At 40.9% G+C, this 25,976-nt stretch overlaps 2 protein-coding genes across 8 annotated transcripts; both read right to left on the bottom strand.

Annotated features, from left to right (window-relative positions):
• Positions 1–5,302: 5,302 nt before the first annotated feature.
• On the bottom strand, positions 5,303–13,152 carry znf217 (zinc finger protein 217). 7 transcript variants are annotated; one of them, XM_040153010.1, is made up of 6 exons: positions 12,823–13,152; positions 12,493–12,599; positions 8,955–10,333; positions 8,680–8,787; positions 7,204–8,556; positions 5,303–7,074 (listed from the first exon to the last, which is right to left on the bottom strand). In XM_040153010.1, exons 3-6 carry the CDS (start codon positions 10,276–10,278, stop codon positions 6,962–6,964), a joined length of 2,898 nt encoding a protein of 965 aa, XP_040008944.1. In that variant the 5' UTR covers positions 10,279–10,333; positions 12,493–12,599; positions 12,823–13,152; the 3' UTR covers positions 5,303–6,961. The 7 variants fall into 7 exon arrangements, with proteins under 7 accessions (XP_040008944.1, XP_040008945.1, XP_040008947.1 ...); XM_040153011.1 differs by having other exon boundaries at positions 12,967–13,152; XM_040153013.1 differs by lacking the exons at positions 12,493–12,599; positions 12,823–13,152 and adding an exon at positions 12,358–12,484 and having other exon boundaries at positions 5,303–6,800; positions 6,949–7,074.
• A 4,949-nt stretch (positions 13,153–18,101) lies between these two features.
• Positions 18,102–25,255, bottom strand: bcas1 (brain enriched myelin associated protein 1). Its single transcript, XM_040153016.1, has 7 exons — positions 25,084–25,255; positions 24,029–24,088; positions 23,628–23,663; positions 23,074–23,289; positions 20,459–20,581; positions 19,708–19,926; positions 18,102–19,120 (listed from the first exon to the last, which is right to left on the bottom strand). The coding sequence occupies exons 1-7, from the start codon at positions 25,102–25,104 to the stop codon at positions 19,040–19,042; spliced, it is 756 nt and encodes a 251-aa protein (XP_040008950.1). The 5' UTR covers positions 25,105–25,255; the 3' UTR covers positions 18,102–19,039.
• Positions 25,256–25,976: the final 721 nt, after the last annotated feature.

The following is a 25,976-nucleotide window of genomic DNA, read 5'->3' as shown; positions in this document are numbered from 1 at the left end:
ACTAATATACTTTAACGCGTTTTTCGGGGAGCTTTGGACAACATTTTGGTAGAAAACTGCAAGTCCCTATTTGTTTTGTGGAGATAACAGTAGATGATTGTATGTGCACGCGGTGTAGGTCGAGGGCATTTGAAATGTATATCATAGCCCTGCCCTGTCTCAGCGTGGACTTGGCATCTGACAGTGAAAAAAGCAGAACAGTGGGACCCTGTCAGTGTTTCACTCCCTGTAAATAACCCCTCCATGCCTTTGGTTTTATCATTCCCTGCAAATGATTCTGGGCCCCTCCAGAGTCGACAAGAAATAGCATTATTTTATGGCATGGAAAAAAGGGGAGATAAAAAGAGGAGCCAGGGAGAGAAATAAGGGAGATGAGGCTAAAAAAGGTCCTTCAGGGAACATGGTGTAAATGAAGTTCCAGGAATGACACAGGCGAGCAATGAGGCGTGGATGGAAAATATACGCTGCACATCATCGGATAGAGATGCCAGTGGAAATGGCTTCATTGAAGTGTCAGCCCTCATCCATCAATCAATCATCCGCAAGAAACAATAACGCTGCAGCGATGGGGCAGCTTTTATGGGGCTTACTCATGGGTATCGGAAACAGCACTTAAGTATAGTTCTGACACTGGGAGAAAAACAGAGGTGAGGTACTCGGCTTATTCTAAATGCAGGTAGAGCAGATTGGGGGGGTGTATACAGTGCCCCCCTGGCAGAAGAGCTCTGGACAGAAGAGGTTTTTTTTTCTCCACAACAGCACAACAGATTTCATCTTGTATCTCCTTTCTCCTGAATACCTGATATTGATATTTTGGATTTACAATACATTTATGTTGCACTGGTGTATGATTTTTGCATTTCTTTAAACTGAAACAAGACTAAGAGTCTACAGCCATGCTAGCAGCTCTGTGCGGCGGCCCAGTGGTGCTCTGAGCCGAACGCTAGCATTAGCGTGCTAACATGCCCCCAATGAATATGCTAACAAGCTGATGTTTAGCTGTAATGTTCACCGTGTTCACCGGCTTGGCTCACTGTGTTAGCATGCTAACATTCGCTAATTTGCACTAAACACAAAGTAGAGCGGAGGCTGATTAGAATATCATTAGTTTCAGGTGTTTGGTAGCGTTAAAGGTAAAATCAGGGATCACCAAAGTCACTAGGATAAATCCTCTGGTGACAGCGAATGTCTTGCTGCTTCCAAATGGACCTCGTGAGCTTGTGGTTACGACATGGGAAGACGCGCACACGCTATGCTTGGCTTTCAAGCGGTTAAATCATGAGAGCACGGCTGCTAGGCAACGGCAACATGGATGCCAAAAGACTCCTCGTTGTTCTTTTGAAAATTAACGTTACTGTCTACGACTACAGGCGCCGGGGGCTAACAATTAAGCAAGCCAGCAGGCGGGTAACGTGATGCAGGAAATGCAAATACATAATGACAAAGGGAGGCTGCTAGGAATGTCAACATTTTCCTTTGACGTATTATAAAAATTACGAAGGAAAACTTTACAACTTAACTTAAAATATATGAAGGTACCGTCCAACAAAAAAATAAACTTCCATGGCCATTTCTGAAAACATCAGCAGACACGTCACAACTCGTGAACTCTGAGCTTTCAGATAATCGATACGGCCTCTACTAGTGCGATAAACACAACACGATAAACACAACCCCATTTGACGGCAGCGCCTGTAAAAAACGTGAAGTCAGTTCATCCAATATGTGTTGAGATATCTCTGTCTGGACCAAAGCGGCCGACCAAGGACACTGCCATCCACTAGTGTGCTAAAAAAGAATTGTAGAATATATTGCCCATATCCTGAAATAAACAAGTTATCTTGGAATCTAGTTTTCATATTGTCTGCTCTTTGCTTCAATGTTCCTTTAGATCTAAAATTCCTTGGTTTCACTGGACAGGTGGTTGGTTCACTCAGCTGGTAAAGCATCTGCTGTGATATCACATGTAGGCCTAAATTTAATAGCCAACCACAATCCTCACTGTGTTTACTTACAAATAACCTCAGCAGACCAAAGGCACTGAAAATGGAGAAACACATCCTTCAAGACTATATACAGTATATGTTGGGCACTCTCCCAACATAAAAATAAACAAAAAATGCTAAATGGTCCGACAGTCGCTTTTGCTGTATGTGAGCCTTTTGATTTCCCCAAACCAAGTCTCTTGATGGCTTCCCGGCAACATGAAACATGACACGTCATCCATTATTCTGTACATGTGCCTTGCTATCTCAGCCTTCTCCATATGGCCCCTGTTGTCTCCAGACACCCAAATCCCTTTCCTTAGGCCAGGGGCTGTTTTTGTGGGAACCATTACATTGCTCCTCTTCCTCAGAGGAATGGGGTGACGATGATGAGCAATCACAGCCGGAGCAGACTTTCTGCCTCAAATTCTGACAGGATATTCAACAATTGACCGTATCCGCTTTGTTGGCCCAATTGCTAATTCATGCAAGTTGACAATCTGGAGGCAACAATTATGAGTGATGAAAGGACCGAAAATAAGAGGAGAGAGCACTTAAGGGGAAAGAGAAAAACATGAAGTTTACTTTACAAGGAAGGAGGGAGGTAGGAGATTTGATATTCACTCTACTAGAGAGAAAGAGGATGGAATTGCTAAAAACATCCTCTACCACAGATGAATATATCCACAACTCTTAAGCCTAACCTTTTCTGAACAGGTGAATCTTTTTATGCTTGCAAAGCAAGCATAAAAAGCCGTTGGTGTATTGAATTGTGTGCTAAAATGGCTACTGTGTAAATCCTTATCAACACACAAAACGGAATGAAAGAAACTTGATGAGGAGCTGTGGAGACCTCAGGTGTGTTGTGCCAAAAAAATTAAAAAAAAAAAAAAAAAAAATCCCACGTGAATTTGCATGAAGCCGAGCATAGTTGGCAAGGAGGCGTGGAATTGAGGAATAAAAATTTAAGATGTGGTCAAAAAAATACAGTTCTAATTGTATTGATACAATCTGTTTTCTTTAACATGTAAAGAAAGAAAATGTGAAGCTCCATGTCGTGAATCTGTAACTTAACTTCTACTTTAGTAGAGAAACCTATTTTTTAAGGCTTCTAAACCATACAAAGGCCCACAGATGATGCTGTAAGTAATGGTAAGGTCAACATTTTGGCAGAAATGCACAAATTACATAGAAAAAACTTACAGAATAGGAAGTAGACATAGGGAAAATTCAGACTGTATCTTTGCCCATTAAAGAGGCTTTTGACATGAAAACCCTGGCAGCATTCTGGACATTGGGATCGAGAGTAACAGGACGCATGTCATAAGCTGTTGTCGACTTGCGTTCTCTGCCACGCGTTTGCACTAAGTTTGCCACAATGTGGGGGGAATATGAGGGTGATGCTAAGTGAAATGCTCATTTTGCGTTTGTGATTACCAAGGCCCATGGGCGATATGCACTAATGTGAGCTAATGCAATAGATTACACAGTGCTGGCCCAGGGGAACAGACAGCAAACAGATGTGGCCTACTCAAAAAGGGAGGAGGGAAGCAAAAAAAAAAAAATCAAGTTTAAAGTGTTCAATGTGCTGAAGATTGTCCCTCACAATTTATTGTTTACAGAATGCACAGCCACGATAGGCTTTGTCAGTCTTCTCCTTATATAGAAATGAGGAAGGTCAACAAAAGTCTGCTCATGTCTTGCAGATGTAGAAGCTATTACTAAACTTCTCTCAGGAGGCTCTGTGTTTTTAAGGCCTACATCCTTACTGAATCACAAAGGGGAAAAACCGCTGCCGCGCTGCTCCGTTTGAAACTTTCAATCATAATGTGGGTGATGTCCCAGCAGGTGTGTTGGCTTTCACAGCTGACAGGCAACACCTGTGTGACATCACCAATCAGGGTGTGGCCACAGGTGCAGCGTGATTGTTACTGAACTAAAAAGAAGAGCAGCATTTTTTTTTTTTTTTAAATTCCTGTGCAGGGAGGGGTATTTTTTAAAAGGGAGAGGAGTCGTGTATTTTAAGCTCTATTCTGTATCAAAGCCGATAAACACTACTTTTAATTTGCGCTGAAGTTCTATAATTCCAGTTTCAACACGGCCACAATGTACAGTTTTATCAAAGCTTAATGCACTGCACACCGAAGGTCTGCAATTCAGACTGAACATGCAGGGCTCTGACAGCAGCGTCTCACCAGGCCACAATCTAGACTTTGTAAATACTCCCCTCTAGTGGTCAATCTGAGTCGTTGAGGGGGACGGGAGGAGTTGCCACATATTCCTCAGTTTCACGTCCATTCACATTTTTACAGATGAGAAAAATCTCACGCCAAAAAAAAAAAAAAAAATATTAAAGCATCCTTTCTTTGTGGAAAGGGGATTCTTTCATTCATTCATGTTGTGATGGAGGTATGTGGACGACACATGCTCCCCAAAATTGTTTCTCGTTGGAGATCGAAGATAGTAGAGTAGTAATACTCTGAAATGATCATGTTACTGCAACACCATGCATATTAAAGTCGACTGATCATGTAGCGGAAAAACTTGAATGAAAAGATGGAAAAGGTGGCAGATTGGGTATGTAAAAACAATCTAGCGCTGAATTTATCCGAGTCTAGGCTTTTCAGATCCACAGCCAGACTATCCACTATTAAATCAGTCTCTTCCCCTTGGAGCAAGTTGAAGAGACCAACTATTCTGTGTCACTGTGAACCACCATGTCTTGGTCTCAGCACATCATTGATTCTAACCCGCCTTGAATATTGCTCTGCGGTGTATCCTGAGCCTCCTCAGATTGGAACCTTGTACCAATGTTTAAATAAGTTTCTAATCCGAAAAGTTTAGAGCAACGATTTAAGTATTTACCAGCTGATTCAGCTCCCGTCACTTTTTGGGTTATGCACCAGCTTCAGTCTTGTTTCAATCTGACTGTTACTAATTCTTTAATTCTTTCAGACTGAAGCTAATAGGGATCCTCAACAATAAACAGCCTAAAGCGGTTAAAAAAAAAAAAAAGGTGCGGTGTAGTCCAAAATATATTAGATTTGCAAGAGGTATGATACAACATCTTTTTTGACAACTCAAAAAGTATTTCAGCTACAGGTATGTGTGACCTATGCCCAGTAGATGTCCAAATGAGAGACGGGTTTGTCGTACCAAACAATACCAATCACTGCCTCGTTAAATTGCTCGCAGGGCCCTAAAACTGCAGCTTAATCTGTTTCCTGTGGCATCAAACTGTGCCGAGGGGAGAGAAGTCGTGATGATTGTGGGTGACCAGGTGCTCATCAGTGAAGTAATAAATAGTGCCACAGAGCTCTTCGCGTCTCACTTTATTATTGAAAAGTGTCATACAAATGTCAAACAATATTTTCATTTTTACATAAGTACACAAGTACTGTGAATACCAAAGAAAAACAAATAACTTAACCAAAGCCTTTCAAAGTGGCAAAAATACTACATTACACAACAGACTAAACTGCTTGCAAATAGGAGTTAACCTGAGACTTTTTTGTTCACAGTGTATAATTTATTGAGCCATTTAATCAACATAGCTGCTTTTGTATTTTTTTTTCCCAAACCACAGTCATACGACATCTAAAAGGCTACTTGATGATCAGCCAGGACTGACTGCTGTCACATGAAACAAAACACTTCCAAGACTCTGCATAGTAAAAGCAAGCTCCTGAATAGTGACTAAATGTGCAGCCCCCCCCCCAAAAAAAATACAGCATGACTATTTAACACACATACAGAACTCCATGTAATTTAGTACATTTTTACAGCTTATGGATTTGAGGCACCAATAAAGCAGATGATAGCCATTTGCCATTTCAAAAGGATAAACAATAACCACAAAACCTTTTCTGTGTATAAAACTGGGCTTGTAAATACCAAGTATATCAGAGAATTCCACAACCCAAATTGTGTTACAGTTAACTGTGTGCCATTGGTCAATATGACCTCAGTAGTAACAACTCTTTGTCACCAGATGAGCTTGTGTTTTATGGGGCGTTTGACAAAATACTGCAATGCCCCACAAAAACATCCATCAAGTCATATTCAAAACATGTCTCTAGTCAATAGACAACTAGACATAGAGGTTCAGCTGATATGGTAGCTACAGCACCTTGACATGAATAACAGTGTCTAGACCATAACATGAGGAAAACCACTTCAACGAACACAGACGGACTTGTTACCGAGGACCTGTTTGTAAACCACTGGGCCGAAGCCATCAACTTATGCGACAGAAAATCCCCACCCTCCAGTGCTTTGGGGAAAAAAAACAAAAAAAAAAACAGAACAAAAAACAAAAACAGAACAGTGCTTAATTACTGCTTGGACATCAACAGTAAGTGAGCAGAGCAGCAATTTTTCACACAAATTCTTCCTCTTAAGTTTTTACTAAATACATTTTTTTTGTACTGATAGCTTACAGATATATTTATGTTATCCCACATACAAATTTTACTGTTATGTCATAGACACAGGTAGTATCTGAACATTAGTGTGGGTCAGAGATGGATGAAACAACAGTTTTGAGTGAAAAAAAAAAAAAATATCTTAGTGCACACCAGTGGAATAATATCTTCAAAGACAGATATTCTGCACTTTTTCATTCAAAAAAGAAAAAATGTACACTGAAAGCCTGAGCCCTGAAATGTCTATGCAAAATAAATTTGTTTCTACTGAAAAAATATTAAATTAGGGGAGCCTAGACACTTTCTGGGCACAAACCGTACCTCTTCTTAAATCTGTACATTGAACAAATTTTCATAAATTCTCCAAAATAAGGTAGCAGCACAGATCAATCTAGAGAGAGAGAAAAAATGCTTTTCAAATATGACTTGATTCAGTCATGTCAGGTACCAGGTAAAACTTCAAAAGATTTTGGTTAGTCTGATAATCCAAAGGGGAAGCCCTACTGTATGCATTTCAAAGTATTTTTCAACCTTTTTACCTTGGTGCCCGCTTTAGGTACTTTTGTCAGTGGCCCCATAGCGTTGATTAGGGAACGGGCCCGAGGGGTCTCTCCTCTGCAGGTTGGGCAGAGTGGGTAAGTGTTGGTACAGCACAGTTCTGCCCCCTGAGAAAAAACCTTTAATGTTAACGCTACAAACTGCTACAATATTAAGATTATCAAGTAGCCTGGTTTAAATAAAAAAAAACCTACTACTCTATGTATCTCCCCTGAGACAGCTAACCTAATACATACCTGATCTTGGGTTGGTCAGTCCTCCATGACTGGGGTTAGCTGGTGTGCTGTGATAGAGAGATGCCAGGTCATTGGGTGTGTAGGGGCGCAGAAGGTTCATCATGCTCCAGTCAGTGTCCAAACCTCCTCCGATAGCTGTCGATGTATTCTTTACAGGACCCAATGTCTCAGGAACTGTGGAGGGACCCGACCCTTGTGAGGTGGTTTTCAAACTTCTCCCTGAGATAATCAACCTGCTGGATCCATCCCCTGCTGGTCCTCTAAAGCCAGGCTTCTCACCGATGTCGGGATCCCTGCCTGTAGGTATTGAGTACTTTAGTCTCTTGTTGGAAGGTTCACCAAAATCCATCTGGGGGAGGCTCCCAAATCGGCTGGACAGGCACAACCTGGCAGCTTCCGAGTGCCAAATGACACCACTTCGTGCTGGGTAACCCCTCTCACCAATTCCCACTCTGTCCGGGGGGCCTGGTCGGTCCAATCCATACTTGCTGCCTGTGCTGGATTTCCTTATGAGCTCTGTATACCCAGAGGATTCCTGAGCGGGATGTGAATCAGTGTTCTGCCTATAACGCTGGGTCTCCTGGACATCGCCACGTACAGGCGCACGGATAGGAGATCTCTTAGGAACATGAGGTGGGTTACTAGGGGTCTTCTCTTGTGGCTTTGCAGGTTGAGGGGGTGGGGATTTGGTTCGACGAGGGTGGCGCCTGTCAATCATGGGAAGTGGGCTGACGTCTTTCCCATCAAGCGCAGGGGGGCAGCCTGTATAACGTTTTTGTTTCAAACTGCCTCCAAATCCATTCTTTTTTGTACTGTCTGGCTTGTCTTTATGGGTCAGCTTTTTGTGCATTATCAGAACCTCTGGGTACATGGTTTTATATGGACAAAACGAACAGGCAATTGGACTTAATGCATTTCTGGATTCTGCACTGGCAGGGATGGAGAGAGACACTTTTAAGGACAGATTTAATGGGGACTCAGAGTTTTCTTCTTTTATCTCCTCCCTTTCTATTTTCAGGTTAACAGGTGCAGGGCACTTTATGAGCACATCATACTCAGCATTCATCTGAATGAGAGATTTGCCAAGCTTGCTGTCTACGCTATCGAATCTGTCCTCTGGTGTTCCACTGGTGCACGATCTGGCTCCAGGAACCCAGAGTTTGGATCGATTTGGGGCAGGGTTTTCATTGTCATTTCCATGTTTTCCATCACTGGGAGAGGGCACTGAGGGCACAGGTCTGCTGGGGATATCCACATAAGTTTTGTTCTTGTGATGACGATCCAGGTGATATTTCAGTGAAGTCTTCTGGGCTGCAGCGTAGTCGCAATGAGAACACTTGAACGGTTTTTCACCTGAAACAAACAGTCAAGAATAAGCACAGTTATAAATATCAATCACAGAATTATACCTACTGGACACAATAAATAGTCTCATATTTATACATAAATTATTTGAGGTAAATGTGTTGAATGTACCTGTGTGAGTCCTCAGATGAACTGTGAGGTAATAGCTTGATCGAAATGATTTGCCACAGTAACTGCATTCTTTTGATCTGACTTTTGATCGATCAAAACCATCTTCACCTTTGAAAACAGACACAAGTATATAAATGAATACATAGGAAGGAAGATGTGTTACCACCCCTCATCAGCAGGGGGAGCTCTTGGTACCAGAGTTCTCTCTATAGTTCCTATATCACAATTAAGACAATATGAGTGAAGGATGAGCATGTAATGATCCCTAAATTTACCTGAACCAAGATTTTCTGTCAATGCTGCTTCCTCAAAGCCCTCCTCAGAGCCTTCCTCTGCATGCTCCAGTGAGCCTACTCTCGACAACTTCCCATCAACAGAAGAAGTTGGGCTCTCCTCACCACCTCTCTCACGCTTGTGCACCCTGGAGTGAAGAACTAACTGGTGGTATGTCCTGAAGGTCCTCTGACATTCTTCACAGGTGGTTGGCCTTTCTTTGTCCTTATCCTTTTGCATCAGAGACCTCCGCTGTGGCTCTGGGTTTTCTACTACAGTCTGCTGCTGAGAGCGGAGCTCTCTCCCAAGGACCTCTTTCACAGCCTTGTCTCCTTGGCCCTCAGACCAAATATTACTCAACTCCTCCTTATCAGAGTTGCATTCGTCATTGTCTGTGCTGGCTTCCTGGCCTATATCTTTTGTATTATTAGGACCAACTGCTATCTTGCCTTTTGTAGCAAGTTGCCAGGCCTGATAGGTGTTGAAGGGATCTAACTGGGGAATCCATTTTGATGACCTCTCATGTCGCAAACGATTTCCGGCAGAGCGAGGCAGAAGGTTTAGACTGTGAAGAAATGTTTCCTGTTTGGCAAGAGAATCGGTAGTGGCATCCATGTTCTCCTTGTCTTTATCTTTGCCATGCTCCACCTCTCTATTATGCACTTTACTATGTTCAACCAAACTGTCATGGTCAGGGAAGAAAAACCCACAAACCATGCACATTTTGTAAACAGTGACTACAGGCTCTGAAGCGGGGTCTTGGACGACGCCATTGACTGTGACCGGGGTCTCCAAGTCTTGCTGGGCCTTGCTCTTAGCTCCTGGTTTTACATGCATCTTCATGTGGTTCTTAAGGAACCACGGCTCTCTAAACCGCCGTCCACAGACATTACAGCAGTAAGTAAAGTAGTCCTTGTGCTTCCTCATATGGGTCTCCAGCTCACTGGCATCTTGTGATACCTGGCCACACACAATACAGCTGTGAACCTCCTCTTTTTCAAGGAGGCCGCTTGGTTTGGGTCGGGGTCTATCTCCGGGGATCCTGAATTCTGCTTCAACTCGAAGCACAGTGGGTTCAAAGAAAGTTGTGGGGTGTTGTGTTAATACGTGGGGTCCTAGCTCATCTTGTTGAGTAAAAGTCTGATCACAGAACATACAAGACAGCGTTACGCTTTCCCCAGATTGCAACACAGCCTTTTCTGAGTAGGTGGTGTGTGGTGTCATGCTAGAGCAAGGCCCTGGGATGTTTGCATTGTTACTAATCAGAATGTCTTGGGCAAGTCCATCTGGGCTCTCCATAAACAGCAGCAAGGAGTGAGTCGGCATTGTCCTCTGAAGGTGGAGCAACAATGCTGTGTACCCTGTTCAGACTATTGGGAACCTGGGGGGGAAGAGAAAAAAAAAGGGGAAAAGCGTCTTTAGGCATTGCTTAATATCAAAATAAGATCAGGTAGCTTCTACCTAACTTAAGATAAAATCAGTTTTAAATACAACACACAGAGAGAACTGCTTTCCTTCATACTGAAACAGGAAATGTATCTTTTCAGCAATCAACTGCACAGACAAGTCATTTCCTTTATATGTGGGCCACTGATAAAACATATAGAAACAATGTTTTTCCTCTTCACTAGCATTATTTTTAAATTCTTTGTATCTATATAACCTTTAGTGTGTGAGCGGTCAACTATGATTGCTGAGACTTAATACCTCAACAATCCTACTACTTTAAGAGGGTTAATATTAATGTATAGACATGTTAAAGCTAAAAACAAAGTTTATTTTGTAAACTACACTGTTTCAAATCAACACCTGGTAATAGTAATTACTGAATACAGTATACGGAAGTTGAATAAATACAGTATTCAGGGACCAATACATTAAGTTCTTAATTTAACATGTAACATTTTTTCTGACACAAACTGCCTTTAGCTTCTAGTTTTTCGGCTGTTTCTGAATCACACCCCAAAATTAACACTTTAAATGTGATCTTTGGACCTGGTTTGAATGGAATTTAAACAGCATTAAACAACCGTCAGGCACCTATAAAATCAAAAACTTTTGTTTGCCAATCCTCGGCTGCCTTGTCGACTCACGCATTTCACATTTATATGATATGCCCCAGGTGTATAATGTTCTGTTTTCCTTTTGTTCTGTGACTGCCGGGACCACCTCGTTGTCGCTTTGCCATAGAAGGTGCTTCAGCATGTATAATGAACTGCCTGTATATAGACAGAAGAGGTTTAAGAAATTCAAATATCACACTGATAGTCTGTTTGGGTTAAAGAGTAGAACAACTGGACCAACAAGTCTAATGCAAGGGAAGACTGTGACAACAGCATAGCATATAGCAACCCACTGTAGCATCTATATAATGTTTTTTTAAATTTACCCAAATCGACACACAATAAGGTGTTGCAACTGGGCAAAGCAGCTGATAAGGAGGAAATCCCAGCTTTAAATCTGAATTTATGTTCCTGTAACTGAACCCTATTCTTCCCGAGAATATAACTTTGTGTATTAAACATAGCCCATCGACGCCGGTACCCAAATTTACTAGCTACAATTAGCCTGCCCGTGTGTACGTTTGACATAATCCAGGTGAGCACAGGAAACTATCGATTATGACAGTATGATTTTTTTTTTCTTTTTTCCTTTTCCCTTTTTAAAAGCACACACACACACACACACACACACGCTTCGTGTGAGGTCGGCGTCGACGTTGGCCACCTCGTTATTCCAGCAAGCACGCAGCCCTCGTTGGGGATCATTAACGTAATTTACCCGTGAGGGGATGCTCGAAGTTAGCAGTTGAGAGCTTACGCCGTTGCCTGTCGTCAAACTTCAAAGTCAATCGTGTGGTTGACGGGGTGGCTATTACATTTCTACGTGCGCATAATAAGCGACAGCACGAGGGAACTGGGTACTTTCTGAGCGATAAAGATCAATATCGGTCATGTTATTTGTCGCCGGCCTTAACTCTGATTGGGAACGCTTCAAATCATCAATCAATGAATAAATAAATAAATAAATGAAGAGGTTAATTAAGCTAGCGTTAACTCAACCACCAACGCGTTCCGACAATGACTGACGTTATTTTCATGACAACAGATGGGTGCAAATCAACAGGAACCATACCTTGTGTACTTACGTTGTTGCTTATTGATTTGTTTAACACCGGTTTTGTTGTTGTTGTTGTTGTTGTTTTGTTTTGTTTTCTTTTGTTTTTGTTTTGTTTTGCAAAACTTCACCCAGATAAGTAATTTAACGACGCGCTAACGTCGCAAAAAAAAAATTGCGTTAAGCCACGAACTCCACCTCGGGGTTCTTTCGCCTTCCAACGACACCAACGTTAGCAAGACTGCACTTCGCGTAGTCTCGACTTCGAACCAAACTGCAGAAACTCACCAAACAATACCCACCAACTCCGAATTTCCGGATTAATAATGATACTGACACTACGGGCGGCCGAAGTCAGTGAGCCGAGCTGCCCGTGTGAGGCTGCTTCTTCATTTCACCAGGCGCTGCCGGCGGACAGCTCACCTATTCAATTGTTTGAATGCGAATCATATTTGTTGTATTTGGCGAGCCCTCGCTGTGCAGCTGTTGAATCCGGACACGCGCGCGCGCGCGCTCTCTCCTCGACGATTCTCGAGGGGGAAGATGGAGCGCGTGCACGGCAGCCACCAAAACCCATGGGGCGGTCACGTGGTGGCGTGTAACAGAAAAGGATTAGTACACATAATCTTGACTAAAACACGCCTGTGATGATAATAATAATTATTATTAAATTTAATTATTATTTTTTTCAAATGCGTCGGGTTATCTGTGTAATATAGTTATGTGACACTCTGCTGAGTCCCGGCTACTTACCAGTTGCTTGAACAGGAATGCCAGTCTTGGCCATTTAAACACTTGCATGTGGCCTCCATTTGTATTTTAAATCACCCAGGTTACACTTCCATTTGTGCACAGTGATGTCTAATGTTGTGCTATTTCTCCGTGTAGTTCACTGACCTCGGGGCTAGCCTGTTGGTAACGCCTCAGAAGCTTCTTTAATATGCGCACACTGTGCGTTTGTGTGCTGCTCACAGCCACGGGCTACATAACAACACCGTTTTGATATGTAATGCTGCAATGAAGCCTCCCTAAAAGTGTAGCCCTTCTTCTTCCATGCTCTCACGTCATGCATCAGAGCCACCATGTGGAGATGGGGGAGGGGAGCCTTAAACTTTTCACAGATACATGAGGGTTTTTGCAGAAGCTGGTTGGTTGAGTCATAAGAAATTTCAGGTTCTTCCTATTTCCTATAAAACACGCCAAAAAAAAAAAAAAAAAAAATACCCAGCGTGGATTCATTTTATATCCTGTTAGATTTGCTGTCACCTAAACATGTTCTTGATAAACCCATACACATTATGGTGGTGTGTGTAAATGTGTGTGTGTGATCTTGTAAGATAGTGGGAGGCCTATTGTTGTAGGCAAAGTCTAAACAAATGTGCAATACTATATTATAATAATGCTTATGATAATACTAATAGGACAGGGGCACCATAAAGTCACTATTTGGTTGCACGGACACAAAAGAAAATATAAAAAATAATACACTCATTTTGTATGCTAAAGACCAGCACCTACAGTAGCACCCGATGGCTAAAGTGTAGTTAAATAACAGCCCCTCCTCCACTCGTGAACCCTCCCGAGGAGACATCAGGCTGTGATGGTAGAAATGAAGATATTCAAAAGACTTCAGTGTACACTGATCACTGAGGCACACACACATAACCTCCCCCCCCTGAATGGCAGTAATGTCTGAGAAGAAAATAGAAAAAAAGAAAAAAACTTTATCAGTAACCTCCCCCAGCTAAGGAACAGTGAACAAAGACTGGAAGAGTCTGTTTGCCAAAACCATCTCTCACATTAGGCTGTGGCCTGATCCTCCCTCTTTGTTGGCTACTATACTGTTTTGTAGTTATATATATATATATATATATAATTTTTTTTAAAATGGTTTTTCAAATCTTTGTTGTTACCAAACAGGTCAGATAAGTGCAGCGCTCACTATGTGATGATAGTGCAAGTAGATCTGCAGGTTTGGCAAGCATCAGGTAATGCATGTGACAATTGTGTCCATGCCAGATGCTAATAAAGAGATCACATGCCTGTCACATACTAGATATAAGAGCTAATATTGTACAAAACATTTTTTTTAATGTTTATTTTATCTTATCAAATCTCATAATACGGGTGGTTAAATAGGCCATGTGTCCTCTGAGTACCGGCAATACAAAAACAAGATATCCTTTATGTGTTTTGCATTATTAAGACTCAATCACTTACATGTGCTGCCCTAAATTAAAACATTTTTCCACCACCCCCCCGGAAATACTCTGATTCAGTTTTGGGGTATTCTTGCCTCACCCCGAGATTCTGTTACACAAACAAGTCTAGTATGTTAATCAAAGGCACCACATGTGACACGTCGAGGCCTCCCGCTCATTTCCCATTGTTCTGTGACCACAAAGGCTCGCTGAAAGGCTATCAATCTGAAGCAGCAGTAAGATGCCTCTGTATGATGAAATTGTCAAGAGATGTTGAGCTGATCATAAAAATCCCTCTATCTGGAGGTGGTGGCGGTTCGTGTTTAATTATGCTTCTTCGACTTGATGGCAATTTTATCATAGATTCTATTGGAGTTATTTAATTAGCATTCATCATCTGTAGTGGTAATGACAGCAACAAGTGGGCAAACACTGTTAACTTTTAACTGATTTAATTAACTTTGTCCTGATGTTTGACTTTATGCAAATGTCATTTCTCCTCCAAAATGCTCCAAACTCATTTCTCAGATCGTTTCCTCACAAAACAAAACAAAACACATATGTATGCGCTCAGCACTAAACCGAAAGCAGTCAATTCCATCTAGAGATAAAGTAGCATATTTGAAATACCAAATTCTTGAATAAATAATTATGTATTCAGTAGACAGACACCCCGATAGGAACTGGGCCGACGATTGGGGAAAGGCTGCCGTGGCTTGTTTTTGTCTTGATGTGTCAGGAGCAGCTGACTGCATTGTTCTCCCCCAGATTCACAGCCTGGCTTCTTTCATAATCCTGGTGTCACTCCTGAAAGACACTGATCATATATAATCTCCTTTCTCACCCCTAGCCGGTTATGTTTATTCAATGCAACCAGCTGTTGTTTGGTCGATCGTCAGAGAAATTTTACCAGTCGCCAAAAGCATTCCTTGGCTCAACTTTTCTGCACGTGTGTGAAATATTTGACTTCTTTCCTGAGGAGAAATTGAGAAAAGGATGAGTCTCTTTGTTCTACTGCGAGTGTCATGCAGTCTGTATAACCTTTTTTTTTTTTTTTACTTTTACAAAAATAAACAAATGAGCAAACGGGTTAAAGATTCAGCAGTTACTTTGCCATTATTATGTTCCCAGTGTTGAATCGTTTTTCAAATTTGACAGTACTTGAAATAATACTGTAGTATCGTTTAACTGAACTGTTTTTCTCATTATCAAAACTGGGAAAGACAAATATGTAATTATAGTTGTCACCTTGATCTGCCGTTAAACATAAAGAACAGGCTTTCGGGACATAAATATCTCTCCTTTTTAAATTTAGACAGATTTGCTCTGTGCCCAGGGCTAAGCAGACATGTTTCAAAAAGAAAATCAGTCTTCAAAAGTCTCACACCGAGGGTCATCGTAGACCTCATCATTTTAATCCTGAAGATCCATACCCTTAACTGAGCCTGAGGTTAACCCGAAACTTGATGATTTCTTTATTGATATGTACCCGATTAACCTTAGAAATCCATTCTGACTAGTATTTAGCATTGCCTAACCGTGTCTGTAGCGAGCCAAACACTGTGCGTGATATCTTATTTTGGGCACAAAAAGTGAATCATACCAATCTATTACGAATCTGTCTAACTTATATCACGTACCACTGTGTACAGTACAATTTCTGTCTACTGGCAACAGACTTTTCAGGAACCACACCAAGTACAATAATAATGATAATAATAATAATAATGGAAACAGAAGCAATTGTTCTGAACATTTGCCTTAAAAATCTTATAATTTACAATTTGGATTTGTAGGGTCAAGGGTTTTTCTCAGCACCCGGTTGAACGTGTTATCTCTCGGTTGAGGTTAAAACAGGATCATGTCACTGATTTGAGTACCAAGCAAATGTTTGAATATCATTCAACATTTCAGTATTCTGAGACGGCTTTTGTCCCTCCAGCAGGATGTAAAATTCCCCTTGGAAAACCATCCCTAGAGAGCGTCTGCATTAGAATACATACCTAACATATAAACAAGCACGTTGCGCCTGCAGGACCCGACGATTCAACCTCGTTTAAATTCAGTTCAATTCAATTCAATTTTATTCATATAGCGCCAAATCATAACAGAGGATATCTCAGGTCATTTTTCATATGGAGCAGGTGTAGACCGTACTCTTTATAATTATAAAGGTTAAATTGAACGAGACTGTCCTTTAGAGGCTAGATCATTGCTATTAACTTGTTATGAGATCAGAATCAAGCAGATCAGACCTGTTACTAACGAGCAGTCTCGTGATGCACATTAGTCCTGACAGCAGGCCTCCTGTCAGGCCTCCCTGCCCACTGTTCCCTTGTTCCAAGCCCCTCCGAGCTCACTGCATTCACACAGTCACATGCATTGTCCTGGGATGAACTGCAGCAACATGGTGGTCAAGCAGGTCTTGTGCAGTGTTTACAGTCTTTGCATGGTTAAGTCTGCTCCTACAGCACAACCGTTCCCAATTTGATAAACGTGTCAGTTCATTGTTGTCTGTGATTTTGCAGGAAGGACTGACCAGCCCTCATGAAATTTGATCGCTTTCATCATTTTACAGAAAAGCTTTCCCTTTAAAAGCTCACAATTCTGGCATAATGCATGTGGGGGAATGCAGCTGTTATCTTCGCCCGCACCGTTTTTTTGTCAGGACACATTAAGGGCCGGGCGAATTTCTGAATAACGACGTAAGAAAGTGAAGACATCAGGGACTGATGGTGAGTCTCAGTGTGAGTTCTATGAAGATTTCCGTGTCAAGATAACGTAGATAAGGGTTTGTGATGAGTGAGTGAGTGAGTACATCTCATTTACAGGATATCCCAATTAATATGACAAGCATAGAATAGATATTTCAAAAGTTCAACATTGTTATTCCCTTGTTTCATAGCCTTCCGTCTAATTCCTGCACCCCTTCAAAAATGTGTTTCTTCTAGTTCCATCAGCAGTATATTTTATGTTTAGTAATGAACATAAGATCTTCGCTCACACCAGCAATACTGCATCTTAATTTGAAACAATCCCCAGTGAGAAGCACAGACAATGGACCACACGTCTTAACTGCGGAAGCAATACCTCACTTTTAACCTTCAGTGCCACTGCAATTACTTTGATGCACAATTTAAAATCTTCACACCTGTTACGAAGGGTAATACAAGAAGATTGTGTCTCATTGATAACAAAGGAGCAGTGTGAGTTATGCCTTCGGGGGCCGCGACTCATCGCTTAATGGTGGGTCTCAGACATCTAAAACACATCCTTCCACAGACTGCACACTGTGCCATCAATCATAGAAATTACATCATAAAAGGAAAAAGATGATTTGAGGGCTTCCTTTGGCTGAAATATACAATTCCTTAGATCCTGTTTTCCATCTTTTATCTCTGAGGCGTGTATCCTGGACTCTAAAAATGAACATCTCTGTGTCTGTCAGAGTTATCAATGATGGCCACCACTGCAATCAGTTTCCTTTTTTTGTAACCATGTCTGTCAGATAAACGTCCCTTGTCTGTCAGTGATACAAATAAATACATAAGATGAGTAAGGCTCGAAGTATTTGCCTCTACGCCCAACATAGCAAAGTGTGTCTTATGTGTCACACCTTACTAGCTCACAGGTCTAGTGCTTTAACTTGTATGCATGAAAATGATTTGGATGCCAGTGGTAAAAGATTGTCATACTTAGTTTCTGCCAGACTTTTTTTATCGCCACGTGTTTTTTTGCAGATGCGCAACTCCCAGTTATTCTCGATCAAGTTTCTCAGTTCCATTTAGGTCACACTGAAGAAGAACAGACACACGGTGAACATATTTATTGTCTTCAAGATAACTGAAGTTACACATACACGCATGAAGATAGGCAAACAAAAGCATGATATCAATTGCACATATGCCTTACACAAATGACAAACACCATAAGGCTTCAGTTAAATGACATGACACAAAGTGCTGCTATCAGATTAAAAGCTAATCGTCTGTGATTTACGACTAATACAAAAGCAAAACATACCACGAGGACACATTTGCACAACGACACAATTTTGCCACCACTGATGCATTTGTTACCATGAATACTTACAATCAGTTCCCCACAGAACACTAAAGATTGTGATTTCCTGCATAGCCCAATATATGACTGTTAAGATATGTACATATGTGCTTTAGTCTACACACATCTTAAATACAGTCAAAAAATCTGTAAATGCAGACATGCTCCTCTTATTAGCGCTATCAGGAGCTGTCGGTTTTAATGTCATGTACGTTTAAGTACCTTTTTCTATATCGTTCCCTATTAACCTCTGCATGATTTTTCTGGTATGAACCTATATAGCACTGTGTTTTTAAGACAAATTAATTGCTAAAAGCAAAGCATGGTACCGTATATTGCATAAGCCCAGTGTGTTAGGTTGCAAGTTCACAAGATCGGAGACAAGTCACATTAAATGTCTGTAGAAAAAGGTTTCACTATCACATTGCGATACTTGTCAAGACATTATATCCATATGTATGTACGTGTATGTATATATATATATATATATAGATAGATATAGATAGATATATATAGACATATATGTGTGTCCTTTTATCCCGTAACCTTTCCTTTCATATTGCAACGTCTAAACAGTAACAAACAAAAAATGTAGTTAAGGTAATTCAAGGGGTTGAAGGGTTGAGGAGAGAGAGAGAGAGAGAGAGATAAAGATTGAGTGAGAGAAATGGAGTCTGTGCAGGGAAACCTCACTTTGGCTTTTGGCTTCATTTGGCCTTCTCTGCTGCTGGAGCAGCAGCGACCGGCTCTGTCTGGACTCCGGCGTCTGTAGAATGACGTTTCTGACCCTGAAATTTAAAGGGAGGAAATCGAAAATGCTTTTTCATTTACAATATTTACTGCACTACTCTGGTCTTTAAAAAGCCATGTCATCCGAGCCAAATTTGACATTACATTTTATTTATTTGTGTTTTATTTGAGTCTCCTGAAAACCTTGTTCTTTATGGTAGATTTGGGAAGAAATCTCTAACCCGAGTTCTTTGTTTTTTCCCCTTTTTCTCACTTATCATATCATTTCACGAAACTACATCACTTGCGATGCTGCACGAGATGTGTGTCCTCTGGATCAGGTTACACTGAGGACAAAGTCAAATTTATTGACTGTACGTTTTTAAAATCAAACTGCACAAAACAATTCTCAGGAAGTGTAGCCTGATGTGCACTGCACTGTGAAATAGGGCCCGCACCTTCAGTTACTTAGTGAGTTGCTGCTGCCATCTAGTGGGGACGAAGGGACAACTTGCTGCAATATGCAGTGCCATTCAAAATGAACCCCAATAAACGCGACTGCATCAATATGCTTATGTGTTGTATGTGTTTTAAGAATGTATTGTTTCCGCTTCAGAGTTGTAGTCCATAATACCTCTCTCCTTACCAGATTTTTAAAGAACAGCTGGATGGAGTTCCTCTTCTCCAGTTTTCTGGGAACACCGGCTGCATCATCTCCAGCTTGGGGGGCCCCTGAAGCTTGTTTGTTATCTACAACCACCTCCGACGACTTGGCTGCTGCTTTAGGTTCCTCCTTGCCTTTAACTGTCTGAGCTGCCTCTGCGGCGGCCGCTGGGGCAGGGGTTGCCTTCTTGGGATCGGCAGCCTGAAAGCGTTGGGGTACATATTGAAAAACGAAATCACGCCACTCCTAGAACAGCAGACAGCGTCTTATGCGCGCCAAGTGCAGATGGACTTTGAGATGACATTTGAAGTGACATTAAGATTTGCATCTGTTGTTAGGATCCAGTCTGTCTTAGTGATTGCACCATTATGAGGGATGATCACAGAAGCACGGATGTGTGTTGTTATGGTTCTCAAATATAATAACAATTGGAGAAAAAAAGTTGTTTTAGAGCAGGTTTTAATACCAGATGTAATTAATGAAATCACTCTGGTTAATAATGAATCTGTTCTCGAGAGGTAACTTTACTGTATTTACCACTCCAGTAGTTCTCCTGAGGAGCCGAACTCCACTTGTGGAGGCTGCCAGGACTTTTGTAGTCATGTGGTCTAACAGTACCTCAAATTCACATCAATGTGTTACTTTCTGTTTGGTAATCCCACCACAATTCATACTCTGAGATTTTAGGATATTTCAAAGGCTTATAAAAAAAATGATGTGCATAGGTGCTTACTTTAGGCTTGAAGAGAGAAAGGAAGGATGACTTTGAGGCTGGTTTCTTCTCCTCCTGAACAGGCGGTGGCGGTTCGGGCTTTGCAGCAGCCTCCAGGGTGCCAGCTTTTGAGGGATCCACTTTCTTTTATCAAAACGGTAGAGAGGAAAAATACATATCATGAGCTTTCACAAATTAAAGGCATGACCAACATTGAAGCTGACAGAGTGAGAGCAAGATATGCCACCTGCAAGTGAAAGAGGAGGTAAAAAGGGGGGGAAATATCCAGGATCACAGCAGAGAGGAGGCGGAAAAATCAGATAGGAACCAGCGTCTGTAGGAATAAAGAAACCCACACCATCACACACAAAAGAAGGAAAAGAAATGTTTCCATCTCCACTGAAGACTGAAGAGATTGTCTTTGTTTAAAGGAATAGTTTGACATTTTGGGAAATACTCTTTTTTTTTCCTTTCTTGCAAAGAGTAAGATAAGGAGATCGGTACCACTCTCATACAGTATCTCATACAGTCCAATAAATATGAAGCCACAGCCAGCAGCAGGTTAGCTTAGCTTAGCGTAAAGAGTGGAAGCAAGGGGGAAACAGCTAGCCCGGCTCTGTCCAAAGCTAACAAAATCTTAACTGGTTATAGCGCCTTTGTTTAGATCCATACAAAATGAAAGTGTAAAAACAAAAGGTAAGAACGAAAAGAAAGCAAATAAACGAATTTTCCCAAAATGTTGAACTCCTTCAATTTACCTCAGCTTCTACCACTATCTGTTGTAGCCCATACACCATCTGCAGGGAAGGAACAGTTATTTGTTTCCACCTACTTTCAAATACTGAATGAAATGCAGTAAATCAAGACCTGACTCATAGTGTACAACATACACCAATGGAGTGCAATGTGATAAAATGCTCTAACAAATGAGAGAATTAATTAATCAAACCATTAAGAAACAGTGTGTTTGTTTTTTTCTTAAACTTCAAATCCAGATTTTGATGTTTTTATTGAAATGACTGAAAGATCTTTGGTACGACATAATGTTTGGTACATCTGTAACAACATCATGGCAGAGGTGCCTGTGGAGTGAAGAAAATTAAGAATTAATATTGCCGAGCACTTCTTGCTGATTTACCTGCTCTTCTACAACTGGCTGTGCCGCCTCCTCTGCTGTCTCCTGAGGCTCAACCTTATTTTCACTCTGAGCAAATGCAAATGAATCATCAGAACATGTGGAAAAAAAAAAAAAAGACCCATGCAATTTAGAACACGGTGATGTGATATTATCAGATGATCAGAATATTATTCCACTTCTTAAAAAAAACAACAAATCCCCAATGTTGAGAACTCTTCTTGGGATTACCTGGAGTTCTACAACTGGCTCTGGTGCCTCCGCTGGTTTCTCCTGCAGAGTAAAACTGCTTTGTTTATTTTGAACACATGCTAATTTGATTAAGCAGGTAAAATGCCATAATTTACTGTACAGCATGTCACACTGACAAAAATCCTGTGCGGGTAGAGACACGCACATTAGAATACACGAATATAAAGTTCCCTGCATACAACTGAGAAGACTCAGCGGACTCTTTAGTGTACCTGTACGTCTACTGCTGGCTGTTGTGCCACCTCGATTGTCTGCGGGACAGTGAAGGAGTTCTCATTGTTAGTTTAAGTCAACAAGACAGAAAGAAAATGCCCTCATAACCTTAAAAAAAAATTTAAACTATGAAAAGCGTAATATGTTAGCATTGCACTGAATGGTCACTAATGTGAACTGGTTGAAGGGACAGTTTGACATTTTGGGAAACACCTATTCACTCTCTTATCAAGAGTTAGTCATATCACTGCAGACTAAACAAACAAGGTGTAATGTTAATGAGTGAGCTGTAGAGGTGCTGGTAGGTATGTTTGTGTTTGCACCCTGTCTCCAGTCTCTATGCTTAGCTGAGCTAATCACCTCGTGGCTCTATCTTCAAACGCTGTGCACAGACGTGACAGTGGCATAGCTCCTCTCATCTAACTCTAGGCAAGTAAACAAAAAGTCTGTTTCCCAAAATGTTAAACTTGAATCACTGATGCACTTTTGATGTTTGGAATGTGATTTTTCATGAAAAGTGGACTGTGGTAGAAACAGCGGAGACTGATTAGAGACAGTTTTCCAGTGAAACCTTTTGACCAAGGTCGCACGGTTATCGCATGTCTGACTGAGGAGTCGTGAGTGACTAACACAAACCCTGATTCTCCTGGATGAATTTCGAAACAGGACAAATACTACCTTACATAACTGCTGTTCCAATTAAGAAACAGCGAACTGTTCAGTTTCTGCCACCTCCAGACAAATCAGTTCTTGTTCAGTTAGTAACAGGGTGAGCCAATGGTCAGTTTGAGAATATGATAATCTACTGTACCACTGCTGCAGTCTTGGCTGGGGCATTGGCTCCACTTGCTGAAGCACCTTTGCCTTTGGATGCCTTGACGCCTAGTAGTACCTCAAATTCACATACAGCATGTTTCACACTATGTTATAGTCTGACACCCTGTAGAATATGCACTCACTGAAAGTCTACATGAATAAACACCTCTTTAAAATAATGATCTTATCCTGCAGTCTCCAGTTACAGCTGTTTATTTACCTTTTGGCGGAAGAACTTGCTCAGAGTGTCTTTGGCTGATTTTCCTTTTGAGGGCTCGGGTTCCTTTGCAGCAGCTTTTGGTTCTTCTTTTGGTGTGGGTTTCACAGGTTTGGCAGCTTGTTCTCCTTTGATTTCCATTTTTGGTGGCTCTGGAGGAGGTGGCGGTGGGACAGACATTCCTTTGGTTGCTGCAGGAGGCTCAGATACTTGTGCAGCCTATTCAAGAGGGAGAGAGGTTGTTAAAATAATGGTTTGCTGAGGAAAACTGTAGGAAACTGTCCGCACCGTCTCCTTTAAAAGCAAATACATTTTATGTAATGGTAATTTTAGGTAGTATTATGTCAGATATGATTTCAGCAAATACATTTTCTTCCAACTTGTGAAACTATTAAAAATCAAATTAGTATGTAAAATGTAAAATTAGAAAAATGAATTGGCATTTTTAGAACTGATGGCTGAACAGAACCCAGCCATGTATCAGAAATGAATGCCTTTCCTCTGAATTGCGAGATCTACCATACAAATTAAAAACTCTTTATGGGCTATATGCTCACAGTAGTGGTTGCCGCTGGTTGGCTCTCCTTCTGGGACTATTTGGCAACAGAAAAAGGAAGCAGTTAGAGAGATAAAGTTAAACTGAAGTAAACAAAGATTTGTGCACATGTACTGTAAATGCTGGTCCCTTAGAAATAAAATGTTCTTTTTTGAATTCACAAACAGAGTCACAAACAGAACAGAAGCAGAAATTGACAGGAATGGATGCCAGTTACAGCAACTTCCAAATGCATTTTCCAAACTACTAGCAGCCTGTGTTTGATAATCAACCCTAACATTATTGAATTCACTGATATGGCTTTGGAAATAGAAATAAATATGGCATGATAGTAAGTAATGAGAGGAAATCAAATGAGAGCAATATTTCAAGTAGTGTAATGTTTCATGAGCATCTGTTCACCTGATCTTTTTTGGCATCAGGAGTAGCTGTTTCCTTTTTGGATGTTTTAGTGGAAGTCACCTGTGCAACAAGGAAAGGAAAACTGTCTTCAGTCGTTTTTTTGCATACCACACAAAAAAGAAAAAGAAAAAGAAAACGCCTAATCCTCAAATCTGAAATGTGTAAGTACCAAGAAGCAATATGTTATTTAATGTAGCTGGCAGTAAAACTGCATTGTGAAATGTTCAAAAAACAGAGGATGTAGTTGCTGTAACAGGAACAGAAAAATAATTATTTAGATAAAATAGAAGCCTTTCATCAATCCAGACATAGGCCTTTATGGTAAACTAACTAAGGCACACAGAGTGCGCTCTGAGGTCCCTGACAGAGCACATACAGTACATGCGCTGTCATTGTGACAGCTATTGTGCTCCGGAGATGGCGTAGGCCTGCCCTCGCTCAATCTTCACAAATCTCAACTTCCAACCGCACAGGCCTCCCTTGTGAGCTCACACTATGGGCTGAACAATGGGCCACCACATTCCCGCATGTTCAATGACTTGATTAGCATGGGGCTAGGGCAATGGTAACTCTTTAAAACGGCATGAATCCAAAAGACAGCATGATGAAGAGGAAATACAATAGCTGCTTGTTGTAGGTTTTCCATAAGGCGCTGTCATCGTGGCAGAATTTGTTATGGATACTTGTAAAATCCCACTTCCACATACCTCAGCATGGGATACGATGAATTACAAAAAGACAAATCAAAATTAAACAAAACATTTTCATTGTTTAAATTATTTTCATTCATCTCCACTTGATCGGGCATAGTACCAAATGTCTTGGATAAAGTGGCTTTAAACAATAATAAGAACACACACTAACTTCATCCTTGTTGGTTGAGCAGTTGTTTGCCTTCAGTAATAGTTGGAAATAACAAGGTTGGGTTTGTTTTTTTCACTTTGATTACAGCAATTCTACAATTTGTTTTTCCCCAGTATAATTTTACAAGAGAAGCAATCAGAAATATCAAGAACATATAAACAACACATAATTTCTCAAATTGTGTCACTTACTAGTGTTTTGAAGAAGTTCATAACTGGATTCTCTTCAGTTTTCTCCTCTTGGTTTTCCACAGGTGGACTGTTTCCGTTGTCAGTTTCAGAAGCTTTTCCTTCCTCTGGACCTGGGTCTAGAGTCACACTCTCTGGCTCCGTTAATGACTCTGATTCTTGCTTTAGGTTAACTGTCTCCTATACACCATCACAAAGAATTAGCCTTTGAGAATTATGTTAGAGCAGCGGAGCAAGCAGTGAGTGTCTTAATCGCAGCATTGAGATGGGAGCACAATTCCAACCATGCCTCTGCCTACTCAGGGCATTGTCAACAATCACCCTTTTATTAAATGTGTGTGTCCCACCCCTCACTCATTGATATTCAACAATGTGCGAGAGTTATGCCCTGAGAAATGTCAGAAAAACTCAAATACCTTGCTGTGTCCTTATGGTGCGCATCTTTACAATATAGAACTGACCTGATCCGTATTTTAAGAATATTTTTGAGTGAATCTATTCTGATTTGGCTTTTGTGTGTATTAATTTACTGTTCTGGATTGATTAAAATCTCATATTCCTTTTTGATTTTGAGCAAATATTATATGTCTTTAAATACAAGAGAATGCAAATAAATTAGGAACAAAATCGTGAATGAAGAGCAGTTTTCAGTTTTCGTTTTATTGGAAAATGTGTCAATACTTTACAATGTGAACTTTCTATTATAACATATACAAAAGGAGGCACTTTGCATTATTATAAGACACAAATCATCATCATGAAACACACGATATCCTAATGAGGTAGACCAATATTTTTAAAAACAAAAACAACAGTCGGATAATTCCTTCAACATTTTATTGCTGCTCTGTCTTTGGTTCCACAAGAATGGTAACAGTGATACTGTATCCCAGGAA

This window comes from Xiphias gladius, chromosome 18 (assembly GCF_016859285.1).
Source record: "Xiphias gladius isolate SHS-SW01 ecotype Sanya breed wild chromosome 18, ASM1685928v1, whole genome shotgun sequence".
Lineage (NCBI taxonomy): Eukaryota > Metazoa > Chordata > Actinopteri > Istiophoriformes > Xiphiidae > Xiphias > Xiphias gladius.
This window is presented reverse-complemented; position numbering and strand designations above follow the sequence as displayed.

Coding starts and splice junctions, on each gene's coding strand:
- znf217 (XM_040153010.1), bottom strand. CDS start 10,278: ATGCCGACTCACTCCTTGCTGCTGTTTATGGAGAGCCCAGATGGACTT. Junction 8,788..8,954: donor GACAGAAAATCTTGGTTCAG/GTAAATTTAGGG, acceptor CTGTTTTCAAAG/GTGAAGATGGTTTTGATCGA. Junction 7,075..7,203: donor ACTGACCAACCCAAGATCAG/GTATGTATTAGG, acceptor GTTTTTTCTCAG/GGGGCAGAACTGTGCTGTAC.
- bcas1 (XM_040153016.1), bottom strand. CDS start 25,104: ATGAACTTCTTCAAAACACTA. Junction 19,927..20,458: donor TTTCTCTCTTCAAGCCTAAA/GTAAGCACCTAT, acceptor CAACGCTTTCAG/GCTGCCGATCCCAAGAAGGC. Junction 19,121..19,707: donor AGCTGTTCTTTAAAAATCTG/GTAAGGAGAGAG, acceptor TTTAAATTTCAG/GGTCAGAAACGTCATTCTAC.